General features: G+C 64.5%; 2 protein-coding genes across 5 annotated transcripts in view; one reads left to right on the top strand and one right to left on the bottom strand.

Annotated features, from left to right (window-relative positions):
- The first annotated feature begins 496 nt into the window (after window positions 1–496).
- The window catches only part of GPC1 (glypican 1), a 31,207-nt gene continuing 6,992 nt past the window's right edge, over window positions 497–24,711 (top strand). Inside the window, exons 1-2 of one of the 2 annotated variants that reach the window (XM_035306249.3) lie at window positions 497–888; window positions 22,852–23,010. In XM_035306249.3, the coding sequence (XP_035162140.3) occupies window positions 723–888; window positions 22,852–23,010 (325 nt within the window). In that variant the 5' untranslated portion in view covers window positions 497–722. Of the gene's footprint in view, window positions 889–17,258; window positions 18,124–22,851; window positions 23,011–24,711 lie in introns of those variants that run through there. The other variant, XM_035306250.3, reaches the window with a different exon arrangement.
- On the bottom strand, window positions 13,948–18,584 carry LOC144576739 (uncharacterized). 3 transcript variants are annotated; one of them, XM_078328936.1, is made up of 4 exons: window positions 17,806–18,584; window positions 16,469–16,652; window positions 15,712–15,892; window positions 13,948–14,733 (listed from the first exon to the last, which is right to left on the bottom strand). In XM_078328936.1, the coding sequence occupies exons 1-4, from the start codon at window positions 18,109–18,111 to the stop codon at window positions 14,580–14,582; spliced, it is 825 nt and encodes a 274-aa protein (XP_078185062.1). In that variant the 5' UTR covers window positions 18,112–18,584; the 3' UTR covers window positions 13,948–14,579. The 3 variants fall into 3 exon arrangements, 2 of the variants coding, with proteins under 2 accessions (XP_078185062.1, XP_078185061.1); XM_078328935.1 differs by having other exon boundaries at window positions 15,712–15,956; XR_013519186.1 differs by lacking the exon at window positions 17,806–18,584 and adding an exon at window positions 16,742–17,158 and having other exon boundaries at window positions 13,948–15,956.

A 24,711-nucleotide genomic window follows, 5' to 3' on the forward strand; every position in this document is an offset into this window, starting at 1 on the left:
GCAGCCGGGGTGCAGGAAGCCGGAGCGCGCGGGAGGGAGCGGGGAGCCGGGAGCGGGATGCCGAATTCGGCGGGGGGCGGGGAAGCCCCTGATTGGGGCGCGGGAGGCGTGATGTCACGTCCGGCGGGGGAAGCCCTGCCTCGCGCACCCTCCGCCCCCGTCCCCGCCCCCACAGGTGGTGCCACCGCCCCGGGCGCTGGGCGTGGGGGCCTGCCCTACGGGACCCCGGCCACCGCCCCGCGCTCTCAGGCTGGCTCTGCCGCCTCCCTCCGGGGATCGATAGAGTCGCGCGGCCGGCGCGGCCCTCAGGGCCCCCGAGAGCCGAAGGAGCGCCCGGTGCGCCCCGGCTCGCGCCCCCGCGCCGCGCCCCGCCCCGCCCTGCCGGGTGCTCCCAGTCCTTCCCCCGCCCCTGCGCTCCCGCCCCGCCCCTCTCCCGCGGCCGCCGAGGGGCCGGGCCGGCGGCGGGGGAGGTGCCGAGCCGGGACTGCGCTCGCCCGCTGCGCTCTGGGCTGCCCGAACGAGCAGCCGGACCTCGCGCCCCGCGCGCTCCGCGCCACCGCCGGCTTTTGTTGTCTCCGCCTCCTCGGCCGCCGCCGCCTCTGGACCGCGAGCCGCGCGCACCGGGACCTTGGCTCTGCCCTTCGCGGACGGGAGCTGCGCAGGGCCCGGCCGGGATCCGGGAGAGGCGCGGGTGGGGGCCCGGGGGCGCCGCCGGCCCCGCCATGGAGCTCCGGGCCCGAGGCTGGTGGCTGCTGTGCGCGGCCGCCGCGGTGGTCGCCTGCGCCCGCGGGGACCCGGCCAGCAAGAGCCGGAGCTGCAGCGAGGTCCGCCAGATCTACGGAGCCAAGGGCTTCAGCCTGAGCGACGTGCCCCAGGCTGAGATCTCGGGTGAGTGAGGGCGCGGCGCGGGGACCTCGGGCTTCGGGCTCCGGACCTCCGCGCGCCCGGGATCTCCTCTGCGCCCCCTGCTCTCCTCCCTGCTCTTCCCGACACGGTTTCTCGCCCCCGGCGCGGGATCCTGCCGCCTGCGCCCCGCCGCCCGGCTCCGAGTGGCCCCCTGCGCCGCGGCTCCTCCGCAGACCCACGGCCTTGCCTCCGAGCCCCGCGCCGCCTCCCTCTCCTGGGTCCCCTCCGCTCCGCTCGGGCGTCCCCCGCCCCTCCCCGCCCCCCGCACGCCGGCCCCTTCCCCGCCGAGCTGTTCTCGCCGGGCTGCGGGCCGGGCGGTCCCCGGCTGGCTCTGGGCGCTCCTCCCGGCCCACGGCTGGAGCTGGGCGTCTTCTGCCCGCCGCTCGGCCCAGCGCGCCTGCCGGCCGGGAGTCCCAGCCCCCGGGTCGGCTTCGGGGCAGCGCGGACCCCCTCTCCTCTGTTCAGCCCTCTCTGGGAGGCGTCTCGGTCCCGCTCGGGGATTCTTGTAGGGTCCCCGGCGCAGCCTGGGTGGGTTTTATAAGCGGACCCCCTGCAGCGGGGAGGGGGCCTTGCGGAGGGGCGGGGAGGGAGCTGGGCGCTTCTCTGCGGGCGGAACGCCGCCGCCTCGAAGGGATTCCTACCCAAGAACTTGTGCGCGCTGGCCCCCGCCTGGCACTTGGGCGGCCTCGCGCTGCGAGTCCAGCTGCAGGTGGTCGGCGCGTTGGATCCCGCCCAGGGGCCGTGTCATTTCTTTGTAAGAACAGCGGTCCTCCTGGCGCCCCCTAAGCCCTGCAGCCGCCTGCGGCTCTGCCTCTTCCATTCCTGTGGCCCGGAGGAGCTCTGGGGACCGACGTGTACCGGTGGCTCAGTGTTCTGAAGACCTCTTGGAGCCCAAGCTTCACTCTCCCACGTGTGGGGACCACCCTGGACCTGTACCCGGTGTCAGGGACCTAGTGGGCAAGAACAGAACAGATTTCTTTTCGGGGGGGGGGGGGCGGGCTCCTCTGAAACCAGGGAGCGGGAGTGTGGGTGGAGGCCAGTCAGATGGGGACTCAGCGCAGGAATGCCCACGGCCCGGGGATTCTGAGCAAGAAGTAACAGTGCGTCCCGGTGAGGGGGGTCTGTGACCATACCTTGCTGCGGGGGATAGGAGAGGGTAGGAAGGAGGCAGCCGGGCTCTGGACCCCTGCCCCTCCGGGAGGAACAGAACCCACAGACAGCCCCTTGGCGGATCTTCTGATGTCCCCAGGCTGAGGTTCTTGTGAGAGAGGACCCCCTGCCCCCCCCCAGGAGGAACAGAACCAGCAGACAGCCCCTTGGTGGATGTCCCCATGCCCTTTTCCCAGCCTGAGGCTCTGCAAGGACCCCTCCAAAGCCCCAGGACAGGCCTTCCTGTGCCCCTCTCTGCAGAGGCAACCCTTTTATTTCCAGGCTGCCTCTCTCACCCCACTGGGCTCTGTCCCAGGTGGGGGGCACCCTGGGTGCCAGACAGCACAAAGCCCTGAGCTCTGTTGGGTTCGTGCCCTGCCCCCCCCTTCCCACACACAAAGAGGCATCCTTGGCCTTCCCAGTGAATCCCTCCCTGGCCACCAGGGTGGCAGGGTGGCTGAGCAGCTGCCCCTCCCAACCGAGAGTCTTGAACCCGGCCCTTTTTAGCACCTCCATGTCCTCTGGGCAGTCGCGTCCTTAGGAGCTAACCTATCCTTGCATCCAGAGGCCACTACTCCCAGTTAGAGAGACAGAGTGGCACAGTTTGGCCATCTTCCAAGGGTGAGAAGAGAGGGCAGGACAAGATGGAGAAGTTGACGTGGGCCGGGCCACAGAGCACAGATCTTTCGGCCCTTGGGTTGGGGAATGCAGTGGCTGAGGGACCCGGGACAGGCAGACTGTGTTGGTTTCTCTGTGTCTGGTGGCGGGGGTGCTGTCCACCCCTCATAGGAAGTTTGAACACCCTGCAGCTGTCTAAGCATGATGCTAGCCAGTGGCCATTGCCTGCTGCCAGGGTCCGGGGCGCCAGCCTCCTGCAGGCCTGCACTGCTCAGGGTTAGCACGTCTCCAGCCGGTGCTCTTCCGCCTGGAGCTGCTTTCCCTGGACCCCCTATGGCTGCAGAGGTGGGGAGTCACCTTCGGGGCCCAGGGTACAGAAGAGAACATGGGAGCCACGTGGGCCGAGGGAAACAGGGTGATCCTCTCCAGCCGCAGCAGTCCTGGGGCTGCCAAGCCCAGTGTCCCCTCCTGCTCTGTTGCTGCGCCTGAGCTCCGAGGGCTGGGCGCCCTCTGGTGGCCCCTGGGTGGCAGATCCTCCCAGGAGCCCTGGACCCTCAGTGGCCTGGTGGGCACCATACTCAGTCCTCTCTCTCCTGCATCTGGACTTCTCCAGGGGGACCTCCTCAGAGGGGATGGGGACCCCTGAGGTTGGGCACCTCACTGGCCCAGGGCAGGTGAGGTAGACATGTGGCACTGCCTCGCGGGAAGAAGAGCGAGCAGCCCTGAGTGTGTGGCTGGCCTTTCTAGCCTCTGCCCATGGACCAGAAACAGCGGTGGGCAACAGGAGACTTTGCTCATGAAAGAGGGCCATGTCGGGACATATTGGGCTCCCTTTTGAGACCTCCTTTGTCCTCTGAACAGCTGGGCCAGGCTGCAGTGACAGCAGGGGTGGTCCCATTTTATGGGAAAGGAAACAGGCCTGGGTGCCAGCAGCTGGACCATGGCACTGTGGTGGGGCACCCGGCTGCCCTCCCTTTATGCCAGGGCATGACACAGAAGGCAAGGGCGGCTGAGTGGCACTCTGGGCGCCCCTGCTCTGCCAGGAGCCCTCATGCTGAATCACCGCCCGCATGCCCGCAGGCCTCCTGCTTTTGCCTGCAAGGTTGTTTCTGGGCATGGGTGTTCCTGGAGCACCTGCCTGGCCCCCTGGTGCCTGGTGTGATGGCTTTGGGTCTGTTTGCCCCTTTGCTGGGGTCCCGGTGCCCCCCTTGGCACCTGAGCTCCCTGGTCACTGGGAGCTTCTCAGTGGACACCCCAGGCCTTCCTGGCTTCACACCCAGCTGTGCTGGGTGGAGAGCGGGACATGGAGGGTGGAGGGGGGGTCTCCTTGGAGCAGACACCCCTGTTCTCAAGGTCACCCAGCCTGGGGCAGAGGTAGAGGGGCCCTGAGGTCCACTTTAGGGGATGGAGGTCAGAGGGGGCACGGGACTGTCTATGTCACAGGAACTGTGAGGCTGCTTCGGTGCCCCCGGGTAGCAGCCCGCCTACCAGCTAGAGTGGGCCCAGCATGCCCTGAAGCCTGCACTGAGCACCCACTTGATGGACCCCTTCGAAGGAATCTTTTCTTCTCTGTGCCACTTTTGACTGCCTGGGTGATTGGGCACACAAACTCTGGAGGACCGTCCTCAGAGGACCTAGGCCTCCTTCCCACATCCTGGAAAGGACAGTCTTGGCTGGGCCCACAAAAGCCCCCTGGCATCTGCCTCCCAGTCCTGCTCCGGGCCTCTTGGAGGCTGCCAGCACGCACAACTCACCAGACCAGACAGTCCTCGGGCCCCTGTCCTGTCCAGGGGGCTCGGCGTGTTTTCTCGGGGGTCCTCAGCCTTTGCTGTGCTGTTGTGCTACCCTCCAGGAGAGGAGCTGGGATTTCATCATCCCCGGCGTGAGGACCGAGCGGAGCCCAGGGGAGCCCTGATCCGACAGGCCACCTGCATGATGCAATGGCCTGGGTCCCTGCTGGACCGCCATGCCTCCCATGCCAGGCAGGCCACCGTGCTCCTCAGGCACAGATGCCCCCACCCTCGTCCCATCCCCAGTCTCCCTGGGCCTCTTCACGGGAGAGAAAAGGAATAATCACGACCTCCCATGAAGGTGGCCAAGGGAGAAGGTGCTGCTGCTATGCACCTCGTGGGCCGCCTCTGACCGGGTCCCTCCTCTCCCCGCTCACCCTCTGCACAGGCCCACGCACACCCCTCTCAGTGAATGGCGTCTGGTAGCCCAGAACACTCACTGTGAACCCGGCTTGTGAAGCATTGCCCATTACTGTCTGGCTAACGCAGCAGACGGAAGGGGTCTTTGTAGACCCATTTTACAGATGAGTAAACCAAGGCCTGGCGAAGCCCTCTTCCTAGGACTGGACCTGGCCATGACACTGACTGCCCAGTAAAGCCAGTCAAAGCTGCCTGTCCCGGCCCCGTGCTTTCTCGGAGGCTTGCACTTTCCCCCGTCCGCTCTCCTGGCCCTGGGCCATCTCTTATTCCCATGTAGAATGTTTAACCTGGGCTAGGTGCTGTGGCTCACGCCTGTAATCCCTGCACTTTGGGAGACTGAGGCAGGTGGATCACAAGGTTAAGAGATCAAGACCATCCTGGCCAACATGGTGAAACGCCACCTCTACTAAAAATACAAAAATTAGCCAGGCATGGTGGCATGTGTCTGTAATCCCAGCTACTCAGGAGGCTGAGGCAGGAGAATCTCTTGAACACAGGAGGCAGAGGTTGCAGTGAGCCGAGATCACGCCACTGCACTCCAGCCTGGTGATGAAGTGAGACTCTGTCTCCTAAAAAAACAAGAAAGAACATTTAACTGGGGCCCCTCTGTGCCTCCCTGCCTCCAGTCCTGCCCAGCTCCTCCTGGCCGTGCTGCCCGGAGAGTCGGCCTTCCACAAAGCCAGGCCTCACCCTCCAGCCTGGCTCCGCTGTCAGGGAAGGGCTGCCACTCCAGCCTGCTAGGTGGGCTGTTCCTGGGTGTGCCACAATTCCCAGCAGGGCAGACCAGCCACCCACACTGGGCCAAGTGCCCAGGATTAGTGGACAGGCACCCCATCCAGGTGCCCACTGGTGCCAGGCCAGAGAGACAAGGAAGGCCGGTCCATTGGGGTTTGTACCTTCACACCAGCAATCACTAGGGACGGTGTGAGCCTGTGGTGAACAGGCCTGCCCCGGGCCAAGGACGCCACCCTACGGTGGGACTGGGAGCATACCTGCCTGGTGGCCGAACTTCAGGGCTGGGCTTCAGAGCTCCGAGGAGAGCCTAGTGGGTGTCTGAGCGTGCCCGTGTCTACTCCAGGATTCCACAGTGCCTGGCACAGGTGTCATCCATGGGCTGGCACTAGATGGGAGATGAGCCAGGGGAGCCACATGGGTCAGGTCTGACTTGGGGGCTGGACACCTTTCCTTCAGCCAGACCATCCTCCCCTCCCAGGGCCTGGCTCAGCTATTTCAGCTCACCACTGGGCCTGTGGTGGAGGCTGGGGGTGGGCACTCCGTGCGCGGGGCCCTTGCCCAGCCCGGGCCCTGTCCAGGGCCGACATGTTCAGAGCCCTGAGCCAGGCGGGGTCTTGCCAGTCACCAGTGCAGCCCCGTGGGGCCCGGGATCTTGCCCACCGTACGTGGGGGCTCCAGACAGGGGCGGCCTGCTGGGAGCCAGGGCTCCTTGCCTGTGGTAGCTTTTCTTTGTCTGGGAACAGGCCTGGGCAGGTGCCCTGAGCTGCTTGAAGTTTCCTGACGGTGGGTGGGGGGGGGGGGTGCAGTGCAGGGTGGGGAGGCCTGGGCGCAGGAAGCAGCGGTTCTCCCTCCACCTCCAGGCCCCATGCCCAGGTGGGAGCACACAGCAGCCAGGTGTGGGGTGAGGGCGGTGCTGGGGAGCCAGGCCTAGGTCCGCTGTGGGTGGCGGGGAAGCACACCCGCTGCGCCAGGCTCAGTAGCGGTCTGGAATCCGGGTGGGTTTGCAAGCCCCTGAGAGGGCCAGGCCAGCCACATAGCATCCCGCTTCTCTGCCTGTGGCCTCAGCTCCATCTCCCCCAGCTCCTGCTGACCCACCTTCCTGGCACACCTGTTCCCTCCATCCACGGCCTCCTCCCTGTGCCCACCCACAACACGCCTCCTCCGGCCTTACCCGGCAGCTGGACTTCCTGGACATTCCCCAACACGCACAGTCCCTGTTCTGGGGCCCCTGCCTGGGCAGGCCTGAGCCTCACATGGGGTGGTGAAGGCCCTAGTCCATCCCTGTACCAGGCAGGGCTGAGGGCTGGGGGCCTGGGTTAGGAGCACCTGTTTCCAGGGCAGCCCAGACAGTGCCATGGGCTGAGCAGCTGCGGCTGCAGACACCTATGGTCTGTGGCTCTGGAGGCTGGAAGTCTGAGATCAAGGCATCTACCAGGCTGGCCCCTTCTCAGGCCCCCACTCCAGGCTTCCAGGAGTTCCTTGGCTGGTAAATCCCACGTTGGTCTTCGCAGGCGCTCTCCCCGTATGCATGTCTGTCTCCAAATTCCCCTCTTCACGAGGATATGAGTCTACCTGGGTCAGGACCCGCCCGTACCATCTCTTCTCAACAAGAGGTGTCGCACAGACCCCACACCCAAGGTCACATGCTGAGGAGCCGGGGTTGGGACTGGGCTCTGTGGATTTTGGGGACAGTTTAGCCTGTCGTGGGGGCTAACTCAGCCCAGCACACCTCCGTCTTCCCATCAGGTGGCAAAGCCCCTGGGCTCTGGCTGTTTGGTGATTGTGGCTTCCTGAGCGCTGAGTTGTGTCCTTGATGGGCTTAGAGATCAGCACAGATGTGCCCGAGACCCTGGTGACAGTATAAGGGAGTCAGCATGCCCCAGCCTGCTGACCCCCCCACCTGCACACTCTCAGGGTCTGCACAAGCCTGGGAGGCCTCAGCTTCACGCCCCATACCTCCCACTGGGGGTCTGTGCTGCTCCCCCGGCTCAGGGTGGCAGGACAGGCCATGTCCCAGAGCTAGTGGTAGGGCCGTGGCTGAGACACCGCCACCTCTGCTGTCACAGAACTGGGGTATAAGGCAGCGGCCAGGCTGGCCTGAAAACCTTCTGCGGGCTGCGGGAGCCCAGGCTGGGAGAGTCGAGACTCGGCTGGTGGTGTGAATGTGCCTTGGGCAGGCCCCAGCGTCCCACCCGTCGGGAGCAGAGTGGCTCAGGTTGACTTTGGGTGGGGAGGTGGTGGGACTGCAGGGCTCCTGTTTGGGCGAGGCTTTGGAGAACCGGCAACAAGGGAGGCCTAAGGGCCAGGAGGCTGCACCTTGCTCTCTCCTGAGGCAGGGGCTGCCGAGGAGGCCCGCTGCTCACTTGCGCTGAGTGCCCCTGGGTCCTGAAGGCTTGGCAGGGTGACAGGGCAGCCCCCAGGGCCTCCACCCGGCCTGCTCCCTCAGGAGGAGGAGACCGCCCAGGGCTTGGCTGGGAGGAGGGCTCTCCACGGAGCTACTGCAAATCATCCCCGAGGCCGGGGCCTTGGAAGCAGAAACCCCGAGCCCAGCACGGGGCAGGGGAGGTGAGGCTCAACAGCAGCTGTGAAATAGGCCTCTCGGTGGGCTCTCAGGGGTCTTCCACGGGGCGTGGCTGGTGGACGGGGAGAGGAGGGGCTGGGGCTGGGGCTGGAGCAGGGCAGTGACAAGGACACTGGGACGCCTCCCTCCCGAGACCCCCCTCCTCTGCTCGGCTCCCGCCTGTGAAGTGCCCAGGAGCTCCCGGAGTGGGCAGCCTGGGTCTGTCTCCCGGGCGAGCTGAGCACCACTCACTTTGCAGATGGGAAAGCTGAGTCGGAGCGAGTGGCCCCCAGGGCTCAGAACGGCCTCGCCACCCGGGCCAGGCCCCACACTTGCCGAGCGACTCACTCCTGCCCTGGCCCCGGCTAGCAGGGGTGAGGCTGGGTCAGAGGATGGGGAGCTGGGCCAAGGCCACAGACCAGAGGCCACAAGGACCCAGAGGCCTGAGGGGCACTGGGAGCTCAGAGAAGGGGAGGCCATGAACACAGCTCGGCCTCTCTGCAGCCCCGTGTCGGAGCCATGTGAGGACACAGGCCACGGGAGGGCCTGGCCCAGCCACCACGCCTGGCGGGTCTCCTGAGGTCAGCGCTGGCCCGGCAGTGGGCACCACATGCCGCCTGCTGTCCTGGGTCCTCCTGAGGGACAAGCGTGAGCTGGGCAGGCCGGGACAGATCATGGCCAGCCTTCCGCCCCTGCCCCACGGAAGTTCAGGTTCTGCTGAGAAACTTGGCTGGGGCTTCTGGGGACGCCCACGTCCAGCAGCCCAGGACCCCGTGGCACCGTCCATCCTGAGCCCCGTCCTGGGGTGATGGATCTGGGCTGCAGTGACCCCGATGCTCTGAGGGCAGGACAGCACATCTCCCTCCTGGGAGCCAAGCCTTGGACAGCCCCGTGCCTCCCTGGCGGGGTGTTTCCTGTCGGCAGTGGGACCTATAGCGAAGTGTGTAGCTGGTGCATACCTTCAGACGCTTTGCCCAAACACCGAGGATGGCTGTCCACGCTTCATAGAGCTGTGGCCCATGGGTGGTCATCTCAGCCTGTCCCTGTGGCCTCCGGAGCCCACCCTGTGTCTGGCGCATCCTTAGTGACCGTGGCCCCCATGGCTGTCAGATCCCATCCTTGTGGTGACCCAGCGTCTCCTCAAGAGTCTGGACCAGGAGGCCAACCCTTGGCTCTGGAGACTGCAAGGAGAGCATTCCACCCACCTGTGACCATCTGCCAGGCCCTGGGGACAAAGCTGATGCCACCTGCCACCAGGGTTGGCTCAGGCGTTTTTAGGCGTCTCCAGTTGTCATGGAGCTTGGGACACAGGGACTCAAGGCGGTATTTTAAAAGGACAAGTGTCTTGCGTAATCCAGCGCCACTGTCCCTGAACTCGATGCCCCTTCCCCAAGCCTGAGCTGCACACAGGACGCTCCTTGGTGTCTTCAGTCTCCTTCCTGTGGCCTCACCCAGGATGTTAACACAGGTGTTAGGACGGGTGCCTCCCTGTTCTGTGTGTGTAGCATCGGCCTGGGGGCACTTTGGGGTGAGGGGTGGCTGCAGGTCAGACATACCTGAGAAGGTCCCGTGGGATGTGGTGGCTCCCGGCCAGGAGCAGTCGCCCCGGGCGCTTGTGACATCCCAGTGGTTTAGGACTGGGGGTGCTCTTGCTGTTTAGTGGGTGGGGCCGGGGAACCCAGTCGTCCTGTGAGATGGAGGTGCCCTTCCATGAACACCAGTAGCACCCCCAAGAGAAATTCTTGAACCGAAGCTGTAGGCAGGACCACGCCAGGGGAGGGGGCACTGCTCTGTGCCGTGCCAGGGGCTGGGATGGGAGGATGGGCAGACGGTGGTGACCAAACACCGGCAGGCAGGCAGGTCATGGTCATTCGAGATGTGCCCGTCCGTCAGCAGGTGCACAAGTGTCATCCCAGTGGTGACACTGGGTGCTCTGGTCTCAGAGCAGCTCTGGTCATCCAGGGAGCTGATGACCTTGGCTGAGAAGGAGATGACGTCTCCATCACTGTACGCCTCTAACCAGGATTCAGCATTTCTTCTTACCCCGAACGATGGTGTTCGGGACCTGGGGCTCGGCCCACAGGAGACACCACGGCTGCTGGTGCCCTCCACGTCCGCAGCAGATGGCGTGGAAACCGCGTGCTGTCAACGTGACTCGAATCGCAGTCAGCCTGGGGCCTGCTGCCGCCCTTGTGAAGCCACTTCTGGGAAGCACGTGCGTCACCACCTTGATATTCGTTGTGTCGTATTTTGGTAATGCCTCCATGGCAGGTGCTTCCCCCGTGGTCCTCTGTGCAGTTGTACGCTTCAGAAACAAGCATCATCCTGAGAGAGCGTCTACGGGCTTCACCAGTGGGCGAGGGGGCTCGCGGCACTGAGAATGTCGGGCCTGCCTGAGCAGCATGTCAGCCCTGGAGCAGAAAAAAAGAGGCTTGAGTGGGGCCCAGCGTGTCTGCACCCAGGAGGGCCTGCTGGGGCCAAGGATGGGGACACATCCCCGGTCCTCTGCATGATTCTGTGAGCTCCTACTGGGTGCTGAGTGCTATTCTTGGTGCTGACATCCAACCGCAGACACGGCACTTGCTCTCTAGATGCAGTTCGCGCAGACAGGGCATGTATGAGAAGGTCCATCTAAGCTGTGCCCCTGCTCAGCCACTGTGAGTGCGTAGCGTGTGTGACTTACAGGGAAAGAGCCATGACATGTGTGAATCTAAGCGTCAGCACGTGAGGTTTGCAGCCACTCACCCACTGCCCTCTGGTGAGCCCTGAGGCCAAACCCTCAAGGTCCCTCCCTGCCTGGGGACTGGCCTAGTTTGGCCCCTCTTGCCATCCATTGCCCTGTCCTCGGCCCCCCCCGTGCTGCCTTATGGGAGTGGGGCTGGGTACCCGGGGCTCCTCCCCAACCCCAGGAGCCTGGAAATGTGGTCCCGGCCACACAAAGTTGCAGAGGGAGCATCAGGGACCAGCCCATTGAGAGGACCACAGAGGAGACTTGGGGAGCAGACAGGAAGGCTGGGTTCTCCTGACCCATGGAAGAGGGAGAGGGGCCAGGGTGGGCAGCCCCAGGCAGTGGGGCTGAGGGCAGAGGGGAGCAGTGGAGCCGAAAGGCTGGGGTCAGAATCCGGGGTGGACTGGTGCCCCAGCCCCAGCATCTTGTCCACGGAGGGAGAAGGGGTGTCCACCCCCAGCCGTGTTGGGAGCCTGGCCTGGCATGGCTGAAGCCTTGGAGTCTGGTGTCAGAAGCTTCAGCGCTGCCCAGAATGGGTGAGCTTCACCCCACTTCTGAGTAGCAGAAGCAGTGAGTGGGCCAGGCAGAGACGGGGCTGAGGGCTCAGTGGGCAGGGTCTGAGGCTGGACCCCAGAGCCAGGAAGGGCGTGACCAGAGGTCTGTTCAGGTAAAACTTAGATGACACCCATGTTCCTTCCTCCCTTGAGCAGAGATCCCTTAAGCTGGGCCCTGCCACAGAGGCTGCTCTGGGCACTGGGACACAGCCAAGTCCCTGTCCTCCCTCTGTGACTTTGTGTGGCCGGGCCCGCTTCAGTGGTCTCTTGGGAAGGTCTGGAAGGCTTGGCTGTGAGGAGGGTGTTGCAGGGCCACTCTGAGGGCGTGTGGGTGTGCTCACACTGCCTGCACCCCTGTCTGCGTGGACCTCGGGGTTCCTAGGGAGGTGGCCTGCTGGGCCTCCGGGGAAAGCCACACCCTTGGCCGAGGGCCGGCTCTCTTGAAGATCAAGGCTGTTTTTAGCAAAGGGACGGGTCCTGAGAGGAAGCCAGGGCCAAGCTGCGGGGGGCGGGGGGGTTCACAGGGGATCAAGGGCCGGCTCCACAGTGGCTGTGTGCCCTGGCAGAAGGCCCCACTCTTGCGTGTGCCCCTGGCCCTGCCCCACACTCGCCGCATGCCCCTGGCTGAAGGCTGGCCTGCCCTCTGCCTGGCGTGTGTCATGTGAGGGCAGCCTGCTGGGGCCGGCAGTGCATGAGGGCACCCCATGGGGAGGGAGGAAGGCCGGGCTGGGGAGCCAGGGGCCAGATCCACCTGGACGGGAGGCCCCGTCACCGGCACAGCTGGGCATTGCCCCGGGCCCTCACAGTGTTGGCGTTCACCGGTTCTGGGTGTGAGAAGTTGGAAATGGCAAGAAGAGTTGCTGCAGGCCCCCCTGGGTGGAATGCACCGTGTCCCCAGGGCTCAGTGACAGTCCGTGGCTCATGTCTTGGGTCCATCTTGAGGGTGGCAGCAGGTTTTTAGGAAGAGAGTTGAGGATGGAGAGGCAGGAGGGGCGGGAGATGTCAGCCCTGGGTCTGGACAGCTGCCCTCGGAGGGCCCCTCCCTTCCCAGGTCACCTGGGCCCCAGGGGATGGGGCTGATTCCTTGCCCCAGGCTGTCTGCCTCCTGGATCTCAGGTACCCGCCCCAGGCAGTGTCCCCCACCTCTGCCCAGAGCCGTCTCATAAGACCATGGAGTCCCTCTGCCTGCCAGGCCGAGTCTAAGTGTGTAGACGGGGCAGAGTCAAGACTCCAGGTGCCTGGGGGTGGAACTCTGAGCCTCGGGAGAGCAGCTCTCTTCCCGCAGGTGGCTCCGGGAAATGGGTGGGAGTCAGAGAGTGAGATGAGCCAGCGTTCCCACCTGCCCCAGGACCCGCAGGGCCCACAGGAGTTCGGGGTCACCTTTGGGGAGCCAGATAGGCAGGCAACTGACAGGGTCACCTGCTGAGACTCTCCCTGGGTGGGAGAGTCCTCGATGATGGGCTGTGAGATCAATAGTGTAGCCCCAGGTACCCCCCCCACAGCGTGGCCTTGCAGGCTCTGGCCCGGCTGCCTCAGGCCCAGCTAGGTTTCCATAGCGCCTGACCGGTGACAGGACAGTCAGGCCAGCAAGGGTAGCCAGACCTGACCCTGATTTTGCAAAAGTGGCCTCATCTCCATACATGGATTCGGGGTCCTTGGGTGCCAAGCCTGGGCTTCTCCTTTGCTCCCCTTCAGTGAGGACGGGCAGGAGGGGTAGCACTCAGGCCAGTGGAAGGAGATTTGCATTAGGCACAGGGCTGAGACCTGAGGGGAAGCTGCCTAACCTCTGTGAGCCTCAGTCTTTCCATCTGTAAGTTGGGGGTGGTCCTGTCTGCCTGTTAATTGAGATGGTGCTGATTTGGGAAGAAAAACCCGCTGCTCTCCAAGGAGGCTGGGGACGGTGCAGAGTTGAAACCGGCTTAACACACACTGTGACCTGCTGCCAGCCTGGACGGGGTCTGAGACCCGAGTGGGGGAGCCGGGGATGCGTGGGTGCGTAGGGGTGGGGAGGCCTGTGTGATTCAGGCAGCATCCCCACCCTCACCCCCGCAAAGGGCTGCGGGATTAAGCAGATGCAAAGGCAGGACACCAGGTCCGTGGGAATTCCAGGTAGACCTTGAATCATTGTGTAGTGTGGGGTGTCCTAAATGGTTTAATTTCAAAAAGTAACATAAATGTTTAGAGTAAATACAGCCTACACACTTAGTGTAATATGCGCCAGATATTTTCAGGGGGCAGAGTTGTTTGCTTTTTGTGGCGAAGCGTGCGTAACATAATTTGCCGTTTTAACCGTTGTTAAGAGTTCTGTTCGGCGGCGTTCCGTCCATTCACACTGCTGTGCGGCCGTCACCCCCATCCAGCTCCAGGACATTTTCATCTTGTAAAACTGAAACTGTGTAGGGCTGAAGACCCCACAGGGTCGTGGGTGAGCCTTATGCTGTGCTGAGGTGCAGGATCCCAGAAATAAAGAGACAGGACACAGAAGTACAAGGAAAACGCAGCTGGGCTCGGGGGGCCACGTCACCTATAAGCGGATTCAGGGAAGGCCCTGAATGTCCAGAAGGGTGAGTATTTATTGCGTATAGGTTAGGGGACAGGGCAGTGAGTGAAGTCATCTTTAAGGATAGTGATAGGGTCGTGAGCAATAAAACATGGGGGCCACCCCCATTAGGTCACCTAGGCCAGGAGGTGGACAGTGCACAGCAAGGGGCCCGTTCCCATTATAAAGGATTATATAAAAGGAAATAACTGAGTAGTAACACTATAAACTGAGATAATCTCCAGGTCTTAATTGTGCCAGGATTCTGCGTAGCTCTCCTTCCTCAGTACCTGTATGGGGGTTACCCACAAAACTGCCCGCATTAAACAGTCCCTCCCCGTTTCGCCTCTCCAGCGCCCCAGTGCCCGCCATCCTTTCTGTCTCTCTGAACTCCAGGGACCTCACATAAGTGGAGTCCTGCATATTCGTCCTGTGTCTGGCTTCCTTCAGCATCGTGTCATCAAGGTCCCTCTGAGCAGCAGCGGGTGTCAGATTTCTTCCTTTTCACATTTTAATCGTATTCCACTGTCTGCACCTGCAGATGGTTTGTGGAAACAGTCTCTCCAACTGTGAGGAGACGTCACGTCCCCTCTCTGGCTCCGGTGAGTGACGCTGTGAGCACGGGGGTACCGGGACCTGTTCCGTTGCTCCGGTGAGTGACGCTGTGAGCACGGGTGTACCGGGACCTGTTCCGTTTCCGGCTTGCAGTTCTTTTGGGGCCAAATATTTTTAAACTGTATTAAAAAAACAATTCACTGTTGATCTGAATTGAGATGTAACTGGCCTCGTGCTGTATCCGCGCCCGTCCCCTCAGCGTGCCTGCTGGGCAGGGCGAGGCAGAAGCTCCAGCCCACACACCTGCCCCACCTGGGTGGCCACAGGGAGACACCCTCCCGGGACCGCCCAGACCTCTCTGGGCTCAGCAGGGCTTGTCAGCTCCTGCTTCAGCCTCTGCCTGCAGCTCCGGAGTTCCCCTGGGCTGGGAATCAGGGCAGGCTGCAGGGTGGGGGAGGGGAGGCCAGGCTGTCCTCGTGCTGGGCCCCGTGCTGCTGCTCCTAGCCTTGTGACCTTGGGCAGGTCACTTTCCTCCCTGTGTGTCAGCCGGACCTACTGCTGCTGTGAAGATGAAATGACTCGGCTGAAACCCCTGAGAGGCCGGCAATGAGCTCTGCGTGTATAGGGAGACAGCTGGGCCTCTGGGAACAGGGAGCCCTCACTGGGTGTGATCTCCCCCTCAGGGCCCACCCCCTCCCAGCCCTGCACTGCCTCTAAGGAGGTGCTGGCTAGGGGGGCTCGTGGGCCATGTTGGCAGAGGGGCTTTTTCCCTCCAATGCCAACACTGGGCAGATTCTCCCTGACAAATCATTTAGATGTACACCTTATTCAGTGCCAGGGTACCAGGGCCAGCCTGGGCAGTGGGTAGGGAGGCAGGAGCAAGGGAGTGGAGGCTCCCTCTGGAGGAGCAAGGCTTATTGGGACTGGAGGCCAGAGGCTGGGGAGGCTTCCTTGGGGAGGTGAGGGGAGAGCATATGAGATGGGGGGAAGCAGCAGGTCATAGCTGGGTGGGGTGAATGGGTGAGGGAGACAGGGAGAGCCAGGCCTGGAGCCACCATGACCGGCGGAGATGGCTTCCTGGGAAGTGGCTGGGTTGGGGGCGAGTGGCGGAGCCCCTTTGTTCTCTCCCCTTCCTCTGTTCCTTCCCCAGTATTTACGGGCCATCCCTCGTGTCGGGCTCCTTCCAGTGGCACCCAGGGGTCTGCTCTGGGATCTGGCCCAGCCTCAGCTCTGTGTGTGTCTCTGCCTGGTTGGCATTCACAGGGCAGACGGGCCCACGTGGCATCTGTGGATCGGAAAGTGGCTGCATCGTCCCCTTCTGTGGTTCCAGGATGGCCCCTATGGATACAGCAGATGGGGAGAGCCAGTCCACCGTCGAGGCCTCCTTGGGTGCCTGTGGCCCCTGCAGTGGGTGTGTAGGAAGCTAGATGGGAGAGCCCCAGGAGGGCAGCCCCGCCCTCACACAGCCTCCTGCATTTCCACCCTTCTGGCAGTGTTGGGCATGGAGATGAATGCCCTCTTCAGCTCCACCAAGCCAAGGAGGAGAAAGCAGGCGGAGCCAGGCCTGGGGGCACAGCCTCTGGGGAGCACCGCACCCTGGTGCTCCCAGAGTGGCCCTTCTGCCTTACAGCCAAGACCCCGGGTCCTGGGTGTGGCAGGAGGTTTGTGACACAAACTCCAAATCTGTTTCATCCCCAGCGTCTGAGGCCTTAGCATAAGCCTCAATGGAGCAGGCTGGCATAGGGGGAGGTTCTTGGCCAGAGTGACCAAGATCCCATCTGAGGGGCCCTTGCCATGCCAGGGCAGGCACCCCCAAGACCCGGTGTCAGCTGGCAGGGTAGCTGCCCAAGGGTTCCCCAGGCAGGAGCCGGGCCGCTGCAGCCTTGTGAGGTGCCTGGTGAAAGGGACCCCCACCTTCGGGGGCCTCCGGTGCTGTGGCCTGCTTGGCGGCATGTCCAGCGGCTGTCAGAGTTCCGGAGGGGCCCGACTGCTGCCAGAGCGGTCCTGGTGTGAGTGGGTGGCTTTGGCTGGCTGGGCTAGTGGGCCTGATGGAGGTAGGGAGCTGGGTTGGGCCGGTGGAAGCCACGCAGAAGCTGGGCTGCAGGGAGGAGAGGATGTTGGCTGCCCGTCTAGTGTCCAAGGAGGGTGGAGAGAGGTGCAGAGCATAGACCTCACAGGCTGGGGCACCTGGGTGGGGCGTGGTGGGAGGATGCAGCCTGTTGGCTTCAGTATGTCAGAGGAAAGCAGGTCAGGACGTGGGGTCTGGAGTCAGTCACGGCCTGGGTGCTATTGGACCGGGGGCTGGAGGGGCAGGTAGAGGATGTGGGATGCCCACGGCGGCTTTGATGAAAACAGCGGTGGGGATCTGCTGGTCAGCAGCCACCTTCATCCCAGAACCCATTACCCTCCTGGGAGGGGCCCCAGCTTCTCTAAGCGCCAGGCGTCCCTACGCCCAGGCCTGGGCCGCTTAGCTGCGGGGCAGTGGAGGAGCCGGGAGGCCGGGGCTGCCGGCGAAGATGGGGAGCAGCACCCGCAGCGGGCGCGGGGAGGCGGTGGGGACCTGGCCGGAGGGGCCGGGGCGGCCGCCGCGGTTTCCAGGGAGACGGGGGCGGCGCCGAGCGCGGCGGGGCGGGGCGGGGGCTGTGGGCGGACGTTCGTCCCCGCGCCCGGAGCCACCCTCGGCCGTGCGCGCCTGTGCGGCTGCAGAGCTGCCCCGGCGGCTGGAACCGCAGCCCGCCCGCGTCCCCGCCGGCTCCTCGCCTCCCGCGAACCCTCCCGCCCGCCCGAGCACCTGCAGCCGGAGCCGCCGCCGCGAAGGGGTCCCGCGCCCGCCGCGCTGGAAGCCGGAGGACCCCGCCCGCCGCGCCAGCCCCAGTCGCCACCGCGGTCCCGCCGACTCCGCTCCGTCCTGCCCCTTTGGCCACCGCGCCCCATCCTCCCCTCCCCTCCGCTCCGCCGGGTCCCCGTCCCGCCCCTCCCGTCGGGAGCCCGCGGCCCATCCCCGTTTCCACCCGGTCCATCGCCCCGGCTGCTCCCGGCTCCCGCGTCTCCTGCCGCAGCCCCCCGCCCGCCAGCCCCCCTTCCTCTTAATCTGCCCGCCCCTCCCCCCCAGGCTGCCGCAGCCCCTGCGAGCCCCCCTCCGCCACCCGCCCCCGCGCCCGCCGCACCCACTGCGACAAGCCCCTTCCCCGCCAATCCCGGCGCCCTCCTCCCCTCCCCGCCGCGCCACCAGCACTGCCGCGTGTCCAGACCCCTGCGCGCCCGCTCCGGCTCCACGGCTGGCCGTCCTCGTCCCTGGCTGCAGCGACTGGCGACCGGCATCGGGGCGCCCGGCACCCCCACCACGCGGCAGGTGCCACGGAGCCTTTGTTCCACGGCCGGGCCCGTCTCGCGCCCGTCGCCGTCGCCAGCAGCCACGGGTGGCGGAGCCTCAGCTGGCTGGGGCCGCGGACCCTCCCACCCAGGCAGAGGTGTCCCCGCGACTCCCCTCGGTTGCGGGTTGCAGTGCGTGGCGGAGGCTCTGCAGCTGCGGAGGGGCTCCTTGGCGACGCTGTCATTTGGGTGAAATGGTGGGGGGGGCCTTCGAGCAGGCGGTGGGGACGTGGGGAGGGGAGGGAAGCCCGATGGGGCCAGGCTGGGGTCCTGGTGGATGTGGATGCCCTTGGCAAGGAGCTGAGGTGCAGAGGCCCGTCCACCTCGCAGGTGGGGCCGAGGCTGCCTTCGGCTCCAACATCTGGAGCCCATGTGAACAGGGACTGACCAGGGGCACAGGGTTTTTAGGGGATGGGGCAAAAATGAGGAAAAGACCCCCTGCAGCCTGGGCGGTGAGTGGTCCCCAGGAAACCTCCTGGGCCATTTATCCAATGCACCCTCACCTAGGAGGCTGCTGGGCTTGCCAGGAGGATGGGCAGCCACTGCAGCTGGATGGGGTCGGAGAGCAGATGGGGCAGGGGCCAGCTTCCTCAACAGGGTTCCGGCTTGGGGAAGCCCCCAGAGCCATCGGCAAGCCTGGAAGGCCCCGTTGCAGGGTGCAGAGCTGGGTAGAGGGGAGGGGTGGGGAGGCCTAGGCTCCGCCTGTGCGTGTTGGGAAGTGGCGGCACCCTGCACACAGCCCGGCTGCAGCACCGTGGCAGGCAGCGCGGCTGACTGCTCACGCCAAATTCTGGTACCTTAGGCATTTGCGTCCATTGACACTGAGGGTCTAGGTCGAGACTGTAAAGGCACATAGAGCCGGTTTTACAGCCTGCACCTCCTGTGTGAGCCGTGGAAGCTTCTGGAGTGATGGGCGTGGCGTGGCGCCATCATCTCTCTGCAGTCTCCTTGGGAGGGCTCCAGGGCCACTGGTCACAGGCAGCTGCCAGGCTGGTCTGGACAAATGAGGTCTGCGTCCATCATTGAGGATGGTAGCCCTTGTCAGGACGGGAGTCTCGGTTAAAGCTTGGGGTGATGGTGCTGATGACCAAGGGGAGACTGCTGGGTGGGGACCTGTCAGCAGGGAACGGGAATGCGTGACCTAAAAGGCCTCTAACCCTAAGGCTGGTGGGGGCTCAGTGTGGAACAGCAGAGTTGGGTGGCCCGGACCAGTCCGGATCTGGGAGGGGAAGACGGACAGGACTGCAGCTGCCTACGAGCTGTGCGCTTTAACGGAGGGGCAGGAGCCTGGGAATCCGGAGGCCCTGGGTTTGGGGGCTGGGCCTGGGTGAGAAGTGCTAAAGGGACTCAGGTGGGGGACGAATCTGCCAGGAAACGAATAATCTCCTTCTAAAAAATTGTGGGCGCGCGGCGGGGAGGGAATTGTCCCAGTGACTGAGGGAGGGGAGCGCTGTGGAAGGATGGGTCAGCTATAGTAACTGCCTGGGGGATCCTGGGAGAAAGGGTTCAGTCCCTGGCCCAGCGGGGACAGGCCTGGTGACCTTGACCCTGGCAACCGGAGGGCTGGAGGGAGGGGTGGGTGGGAAGGGCTCCCTTGCCTCCCTGCTGGGGGAAGGGGAGGGGCTGTTAGGACTCACCTCCTAGGTTGGAAAAGGAGAAAGGCCGGGAAGGAGGTATCAGAAGGAAGGTCCAGGAAGCCCAGGGAGAGGGACAGGGAGGGTTCCCTCCTGGCCTGAGGCCTCTCCATCCCCAGGTGTTGAGCTGAGAGGAGAGGGGCAGCTGGGGGTGGGGAGAGTTAAGATGACAGCCAGACTCTTTCACAGGGCTCTCCAGCCAGGCAGACCCCAGCCCCTGCATTCTTCCGGGGAGGGAGGTGGGGATTGCTTTGCTGGCCTGCAGGGGGACTTTGCAGAGCCCGCCTCTGCCATCTGATGTCCAGGACCAAGACCTGTGGGGCCCAGGCCTGCACTGGGCCGGAGCTCGGCAGAAGGATGCCAGCGGGAGGCCGCTTTGACTGCGCATCCAACCGGCAGCGGACCTCAGGGGGCCGCCTCGGCCCAGCCTGCCCGGGGCTCCCAGGCCGGCGCCCAAGCTCTGGCTCCGTGTCTTCACTCCCGTGTTTGTCCGAGGAGGGAGGGAGGGACGGGGGCTGTGCTGGGGCAGCCGGAACAGCGCAGGTCACCGGGCTGGCTGGGCGACGTGGCCGAGCAGGGCTGGGGGCGCAGCAGGGGAGACTGAGGGGTGGGGGTGGCTGGCAGTGCCAAGGAGTCCCCCAGAATCTGCAGGTGGGGGGAGCTTCCCATGTCCCCTGGGTGTTTGGAGCCTCACCTGTCTGCGTCTCTCATCAGCCTCTCCTATCTGCATGGTGGGGGTGGGGAGTGGGTCCACCAGGGACCCCAGGAGGGATGTGGGGGGAGGGGCACAGGAGGAGCCACCAAGCCATGCCGCCCTGCCCATCCTCACCACCTGGGAATGCTTGACCCATAGTCCCAAGTCTTGGGCCAGTCCACCCGTTGCCTGTGGCCCAGCCAGCCTGGCCTGGGTGCCCTGTCACAGCTGAGCCCAGGGTGTCACCTGGAAGCTTCAGCTGGCACCTGCCACCCCCTCTGCCAGGCACATTTCCCGCCCACTGCCAAACACAGCACCGTCGTGTGTCTGACTGGTGCTCTTCTGGTCTGGGTAGCCTGGGTGGGTGCACAGGACCCCATCACAGCCTACACCCTCAGAGAGATGCCTCCTGAGTCTGCTCAGCCTTGTGCAGGCCCCAGGAAAGGACCCGGAGGGGCGGTTCCTGCTCTAAATCCTGCCCCCAAGGGGGCGGGACTGGGGCCACATCCCATCCATGAATAGAGGCTGCAGAGTAAAGGATGGTCCCTGGCAAGGGTGCCTGTGTCCCAGCCTTCCTGCCTGAGGGCACCTTCCCACCTATTTGAGGAGTGGGGGAGGGGTGCCCCTTCTCTGCTAGGCACCAGGGCACTCAGAGCCAGGCTGTGTCCTCACCCCAGCTGGCTTCCACAAGGCCCTCCTGGCTTGAGACTGTTTCAGGCTCCCACTCCCCCCTCCAGCAGGCATCAGGGGGAAGGGGGTTCGAGGTACAGGTGCACTTGCCAAGCTCGCTCGGTCTGCTGCATAGGAACTGAAGTCCAAGCCCCAGGGATTCCCTGGATGTGCAGCCCCTAACGAGGGCTCCCTCCCACTCAAGCCACAGCCCCCTGCATCCAGGATATTCCAGAATTCAGACGAGGAAAAGAGGACGAGAAGGGAACCCTCCAGGATAAGACCCCAACTCAAAAAGCTGGGCTGTGGTTGGGGAGGGGCTGTCCTTGCGCCTCGACCCCCCCCCTCGCTCTCCCAGGCCCCTCTGACAGCTCATCTGGGTGATGTCTCATCAGCAGGTGCAGAGGCTACCAAGGGGCCAAGCGGCAGCCACCCAAGCCCAGACTCGGGCTCTCTGTTCCCTCCTGCAGTCTCAGCCTCCTCCCTGGCTGTGTGCTTGGGGGTGTGAAAGATCAGCAGACTCAGTCTAACCCAGGCATTTGCTCTCTGGGCAGTTACCTAGGTCCCCACACCAGATGGTTTCTGGTGGGGAAGGGCTGCCTGGGCCCCAGGCTGCTCCAGGCCCCACCTGCACTAGGGCCGCAGATCCCCGGTCCCCCATCCCATGGTGCTGCCAGCTCCCCAGGACAGCCTCAGGCCAAGGGCCTCAGCCCAGCCTGACCTGCCTCTCCTCCCTGGCCTGGCGTTCCCTTCCGGCTGACCCGCAGGCAGGAGTAGAAGCGTGTAGGGCCTGCTGCATTCCAGCCAGCCTGGGCCAGGGTCCAGGACGGGATGGGACAGGCTCTCAGGCCCTAGCCCTGGCCCAAGGCAGCAGTCCTGAGGAGCGTTTCTGGAATTCCTGCTGACTCCCCCTTGGCCCTCCTGTGACCAAACGAGGCTCCTGCCTCCACCTCTCCACTGTGCCTGACCCAGGCCAGCACCAGGAGGGCCTCGGAGGTGGGGGGTGAGGCCCACAGGGGTCAGTGTGGCCTAGTGAGTGTGGGGTTCTGGGCTCAGGCAGCCAGAGCCGTGTGCCACCCATAGAGATGGGACAACAGACCTCATCTCTAAGCCCCAGGTTCCTGGCTAATCAAAGGGCAGCAGCCTCGTCACAGCGAGATGCACACCCTTTTAAATGTGCAGCTTTTCCTGATGCACACACGTGTCACCTGTGGCGGGCACCGAAGGGTCCTGAGCTGTGCGCAGCAGGGCCGAGGGTTGACTCAAAGCCTGTACCCACTCCCCACGAGGAGGTGAGGCTGCCTCTGATGGCACCATTGCCAGGTCGCTGGAGCAGAGCAGCCCAGGGCAGGCTGCAGAGGAGGGGACTCCACAAGGACACCAGGACACACAGGGTGTGCCCTGTTCCAGTGTCCCCTTCGTGGGGCCTGCCACCTGCACCAGGGCACACCTGTCCCCCCCCCACCAAACTTGTGCCTGGGGTCCTTTGGGGCTGCCGCCTCTGGCCGCCCACTGTTGGTGGGGTCAGCTGCCTTGCAGTGGGGGCGTGGTGCCTCCCAGGGCTGGTGTGGGAAGGCAGGGGGATTGGATTCCTTCCTCCCTCCCCATCCTCAGCCATGGGCCAGGGTAAGAGGGCCTGTCGGGCCTCTTAGCTCCTCCTGCCTTGCACATAGGAAGCTGGGACTGCCCACTGGGGCTGGAGGTGCCTTGGGCACGTCCGGCCCTGCAGAGGAAGCCCCACCAGTGTCAGGCGCAGGAGCTGTGGGACGCAGGCCAGGCCTTTTCCTCCCCCACACCCCACCATTTCTGCCTTCACCCAGCGCACCCCCAGGCAGGTCTGCCGTCCTTCTGCCCAGGAGAGCGTGAGGTTGCCCGCCTGGCCCCCAACTCAGTCCCAGCCCCTCCCTCACGCTGGCCTTTCCCCGCAGGTGAGCACCTGCGCATCTGCCCCCAGGGCTACACCTGCTGCACCAGTGAGATGGAAGAGAACCTGGCCAACCGCAGCCGCACCGAGCTGGAGACTTCGCTCCGGGACAGCAGCCGAGCCCTGCAGGCCATGCTCGCCACCCAGCTGCGCAGCTTCGATGGTGAGTGCATCGCAGGGTGCTGGGCGTGGGGGGACAGGCACGCTGTCAAAGCAGAGGGTGGGGGATTAGCAGGAGGAGGTGGGGGAGTTAGTGCTTTAGGGCTGGGGTGCTAGGTTGAAGCTCCAACTGGGGTGTGGGGCTGCCCTCAGGCCAGGATATGCAGGGTTTGACACCCAGCTGGGGGTGTGCACAGCCCATTACCAATGTGCATTTGGGGACAGAAGTCCTGTCCCATCAGCCCCTCAGATGCTCCTGTCCCTGGTAGATTCTCTTGAGCGCCTGCAGAGAGACAGGCCTGGGCCAAGCCTGCAGCTCCTCGAGTGCCCCAGGCTGCCGTCCCCAGGGACCAGGTGGCCTGGAGCCAGAGGACTCAGTTCAAGGGCTGAGACACTGGGACTGTGGACAGAGCTGCAGAGGGCCGGTCCTGCCCAGAGTGGCCGCCACTCAGCCCTTTATATTGGGCCAGGATTTTGGGGGCCCGGGGAGTGACCCCTCAGGCCTCACAGCCCGTCAACTGCTGTGTCAGAGCTGCATACTCAACCCTGGGCCGTGCCTCACCATGTGTCTGGGCACAGAGCATCAGGCACCTCCATGGGGACAGTGTGGGGTCGGGGGGCCCCCAGGAAGTGACCTCTGATCAGAAACACAGGAACTCAGTGGAGGAAGACAGCCTGGACTGAGGTCCTGCCCCTGTGACTGGGCGGGTCTGGGGCGGAGGCGGCCTGGGCTGAGGTCCTGCCCCTGTGACTAGGCGGGTCTGGGGCGGCCTGGGTTGAGGTCCTGCCCCTGTGACTGGGCGGGTCTGGAGCTTCCGGACACAGGCTGAGCAGACAGGAGTGGCGGAGCGCTAAGGCCGCAGGGCTTGGTGTGGCCATGAGCGACAGCGGCTGCTGCTGGGCCGAGATTTGTCTCAGTGTCTCTGCCTCTCTGGCTCCTGGACACCTGCTGTGGCCTCCCAGGCTCCAAGGAGGGTCTGCTGTCCCCAGGAGGGTCTGCCGTCCCCAGGGACCAGGAGCCCCCCAAGGCCATTTCCACAGGGCTTCAGTGGGTTCAGAAGCTCCCTCTCTGTAACTTCAATATCGACGCTCAAAGCTCAGCCCCCTCCCCCAACCCCCGTGTGGGACCCATGGGACGCTCATGGACCCTCTGGGACCCTCCCTCCTCCTACCCAGCTGGACCCAGGGAGCGAGTCCCTAGAGCCCAAATCAGGAGCCTTCCCTAGCCCTTGCGTCTGTCCCGAGTGTGGGGACCCCACTCACCTCTTCTACTCCATCCTGGGCCTCAGTTTCTCCGTACCGTCACTAAGCCCTGGCTCCAGCCCCTGCATGCCACCAGCCCTGCCCCTTCCCCCTCCTGCTAAGACCTTCCACCCCTCACCCACCCTTCCCGCCTGCTTCCTCCTGGCTCTGAGGGGGTCCATGTCCCTGCCCCACTCTGAGGCACCTCCGTGTCAGCAGCCTGCCGCCACCCTTCCTCCACTGCCTGCTGGAAGCCTCCAGCTTTCCTGTAAGACTCTCCCGTCTTTGACATGAAAACACAGGCACCCCTTGGGGACACTGATTTGTGTTGAAAATGATCCATTATGTGCCCAAGGCCCACCTGTGCTCCGACCCCCAGGAGTCCTGTCCAGCCCCCAGCCTCCCATGTCCTCCTCCCTACCTCTCCACTCATTGGCAGCTGCTGGTCCCTCCTGGCCTGCTG

This window comes from Callithrix jacchus, chromosome 6 (genome assembly GCF_049354715.1).
Source record: "Callithrix jacchus isolate 240 chromosome 6, calJac240_pri, whole genome shotgun sequence".
NCBI classification, from domain to species: Eukaryota; Metazoa; Chordata; class Mammalia; order Primates; family Cebidae; genus Callithrix; species Callithrix jacchus.

Excerpts from the sequence above, each read along its gene's own strand:
- LOC144576739 (XM_078328935.1), bottom strand. The coding sequence starts at position 18,111 with ATGACAGCGTCGCCAAGGAGCCCCTCCGCAGCTGCAGAGCCTCCGCCA. Across the intron at positions 16,653-17,805 it reads GCCGGAGCGGGCGCGCAGGG|CCCAGCTTCTGCGTGGCTTC; the intron begins GTCTGGACACGC and ends TCCTCCCTGCAG. Across the intron at positions 15,957-16,468 it reads AGCACCGGAGGCCCCCGAAG|GGGCCACAGGCACCCAAGGA; the intron begins GTGGGGGTCCCT and ends CACCCACTGCAG.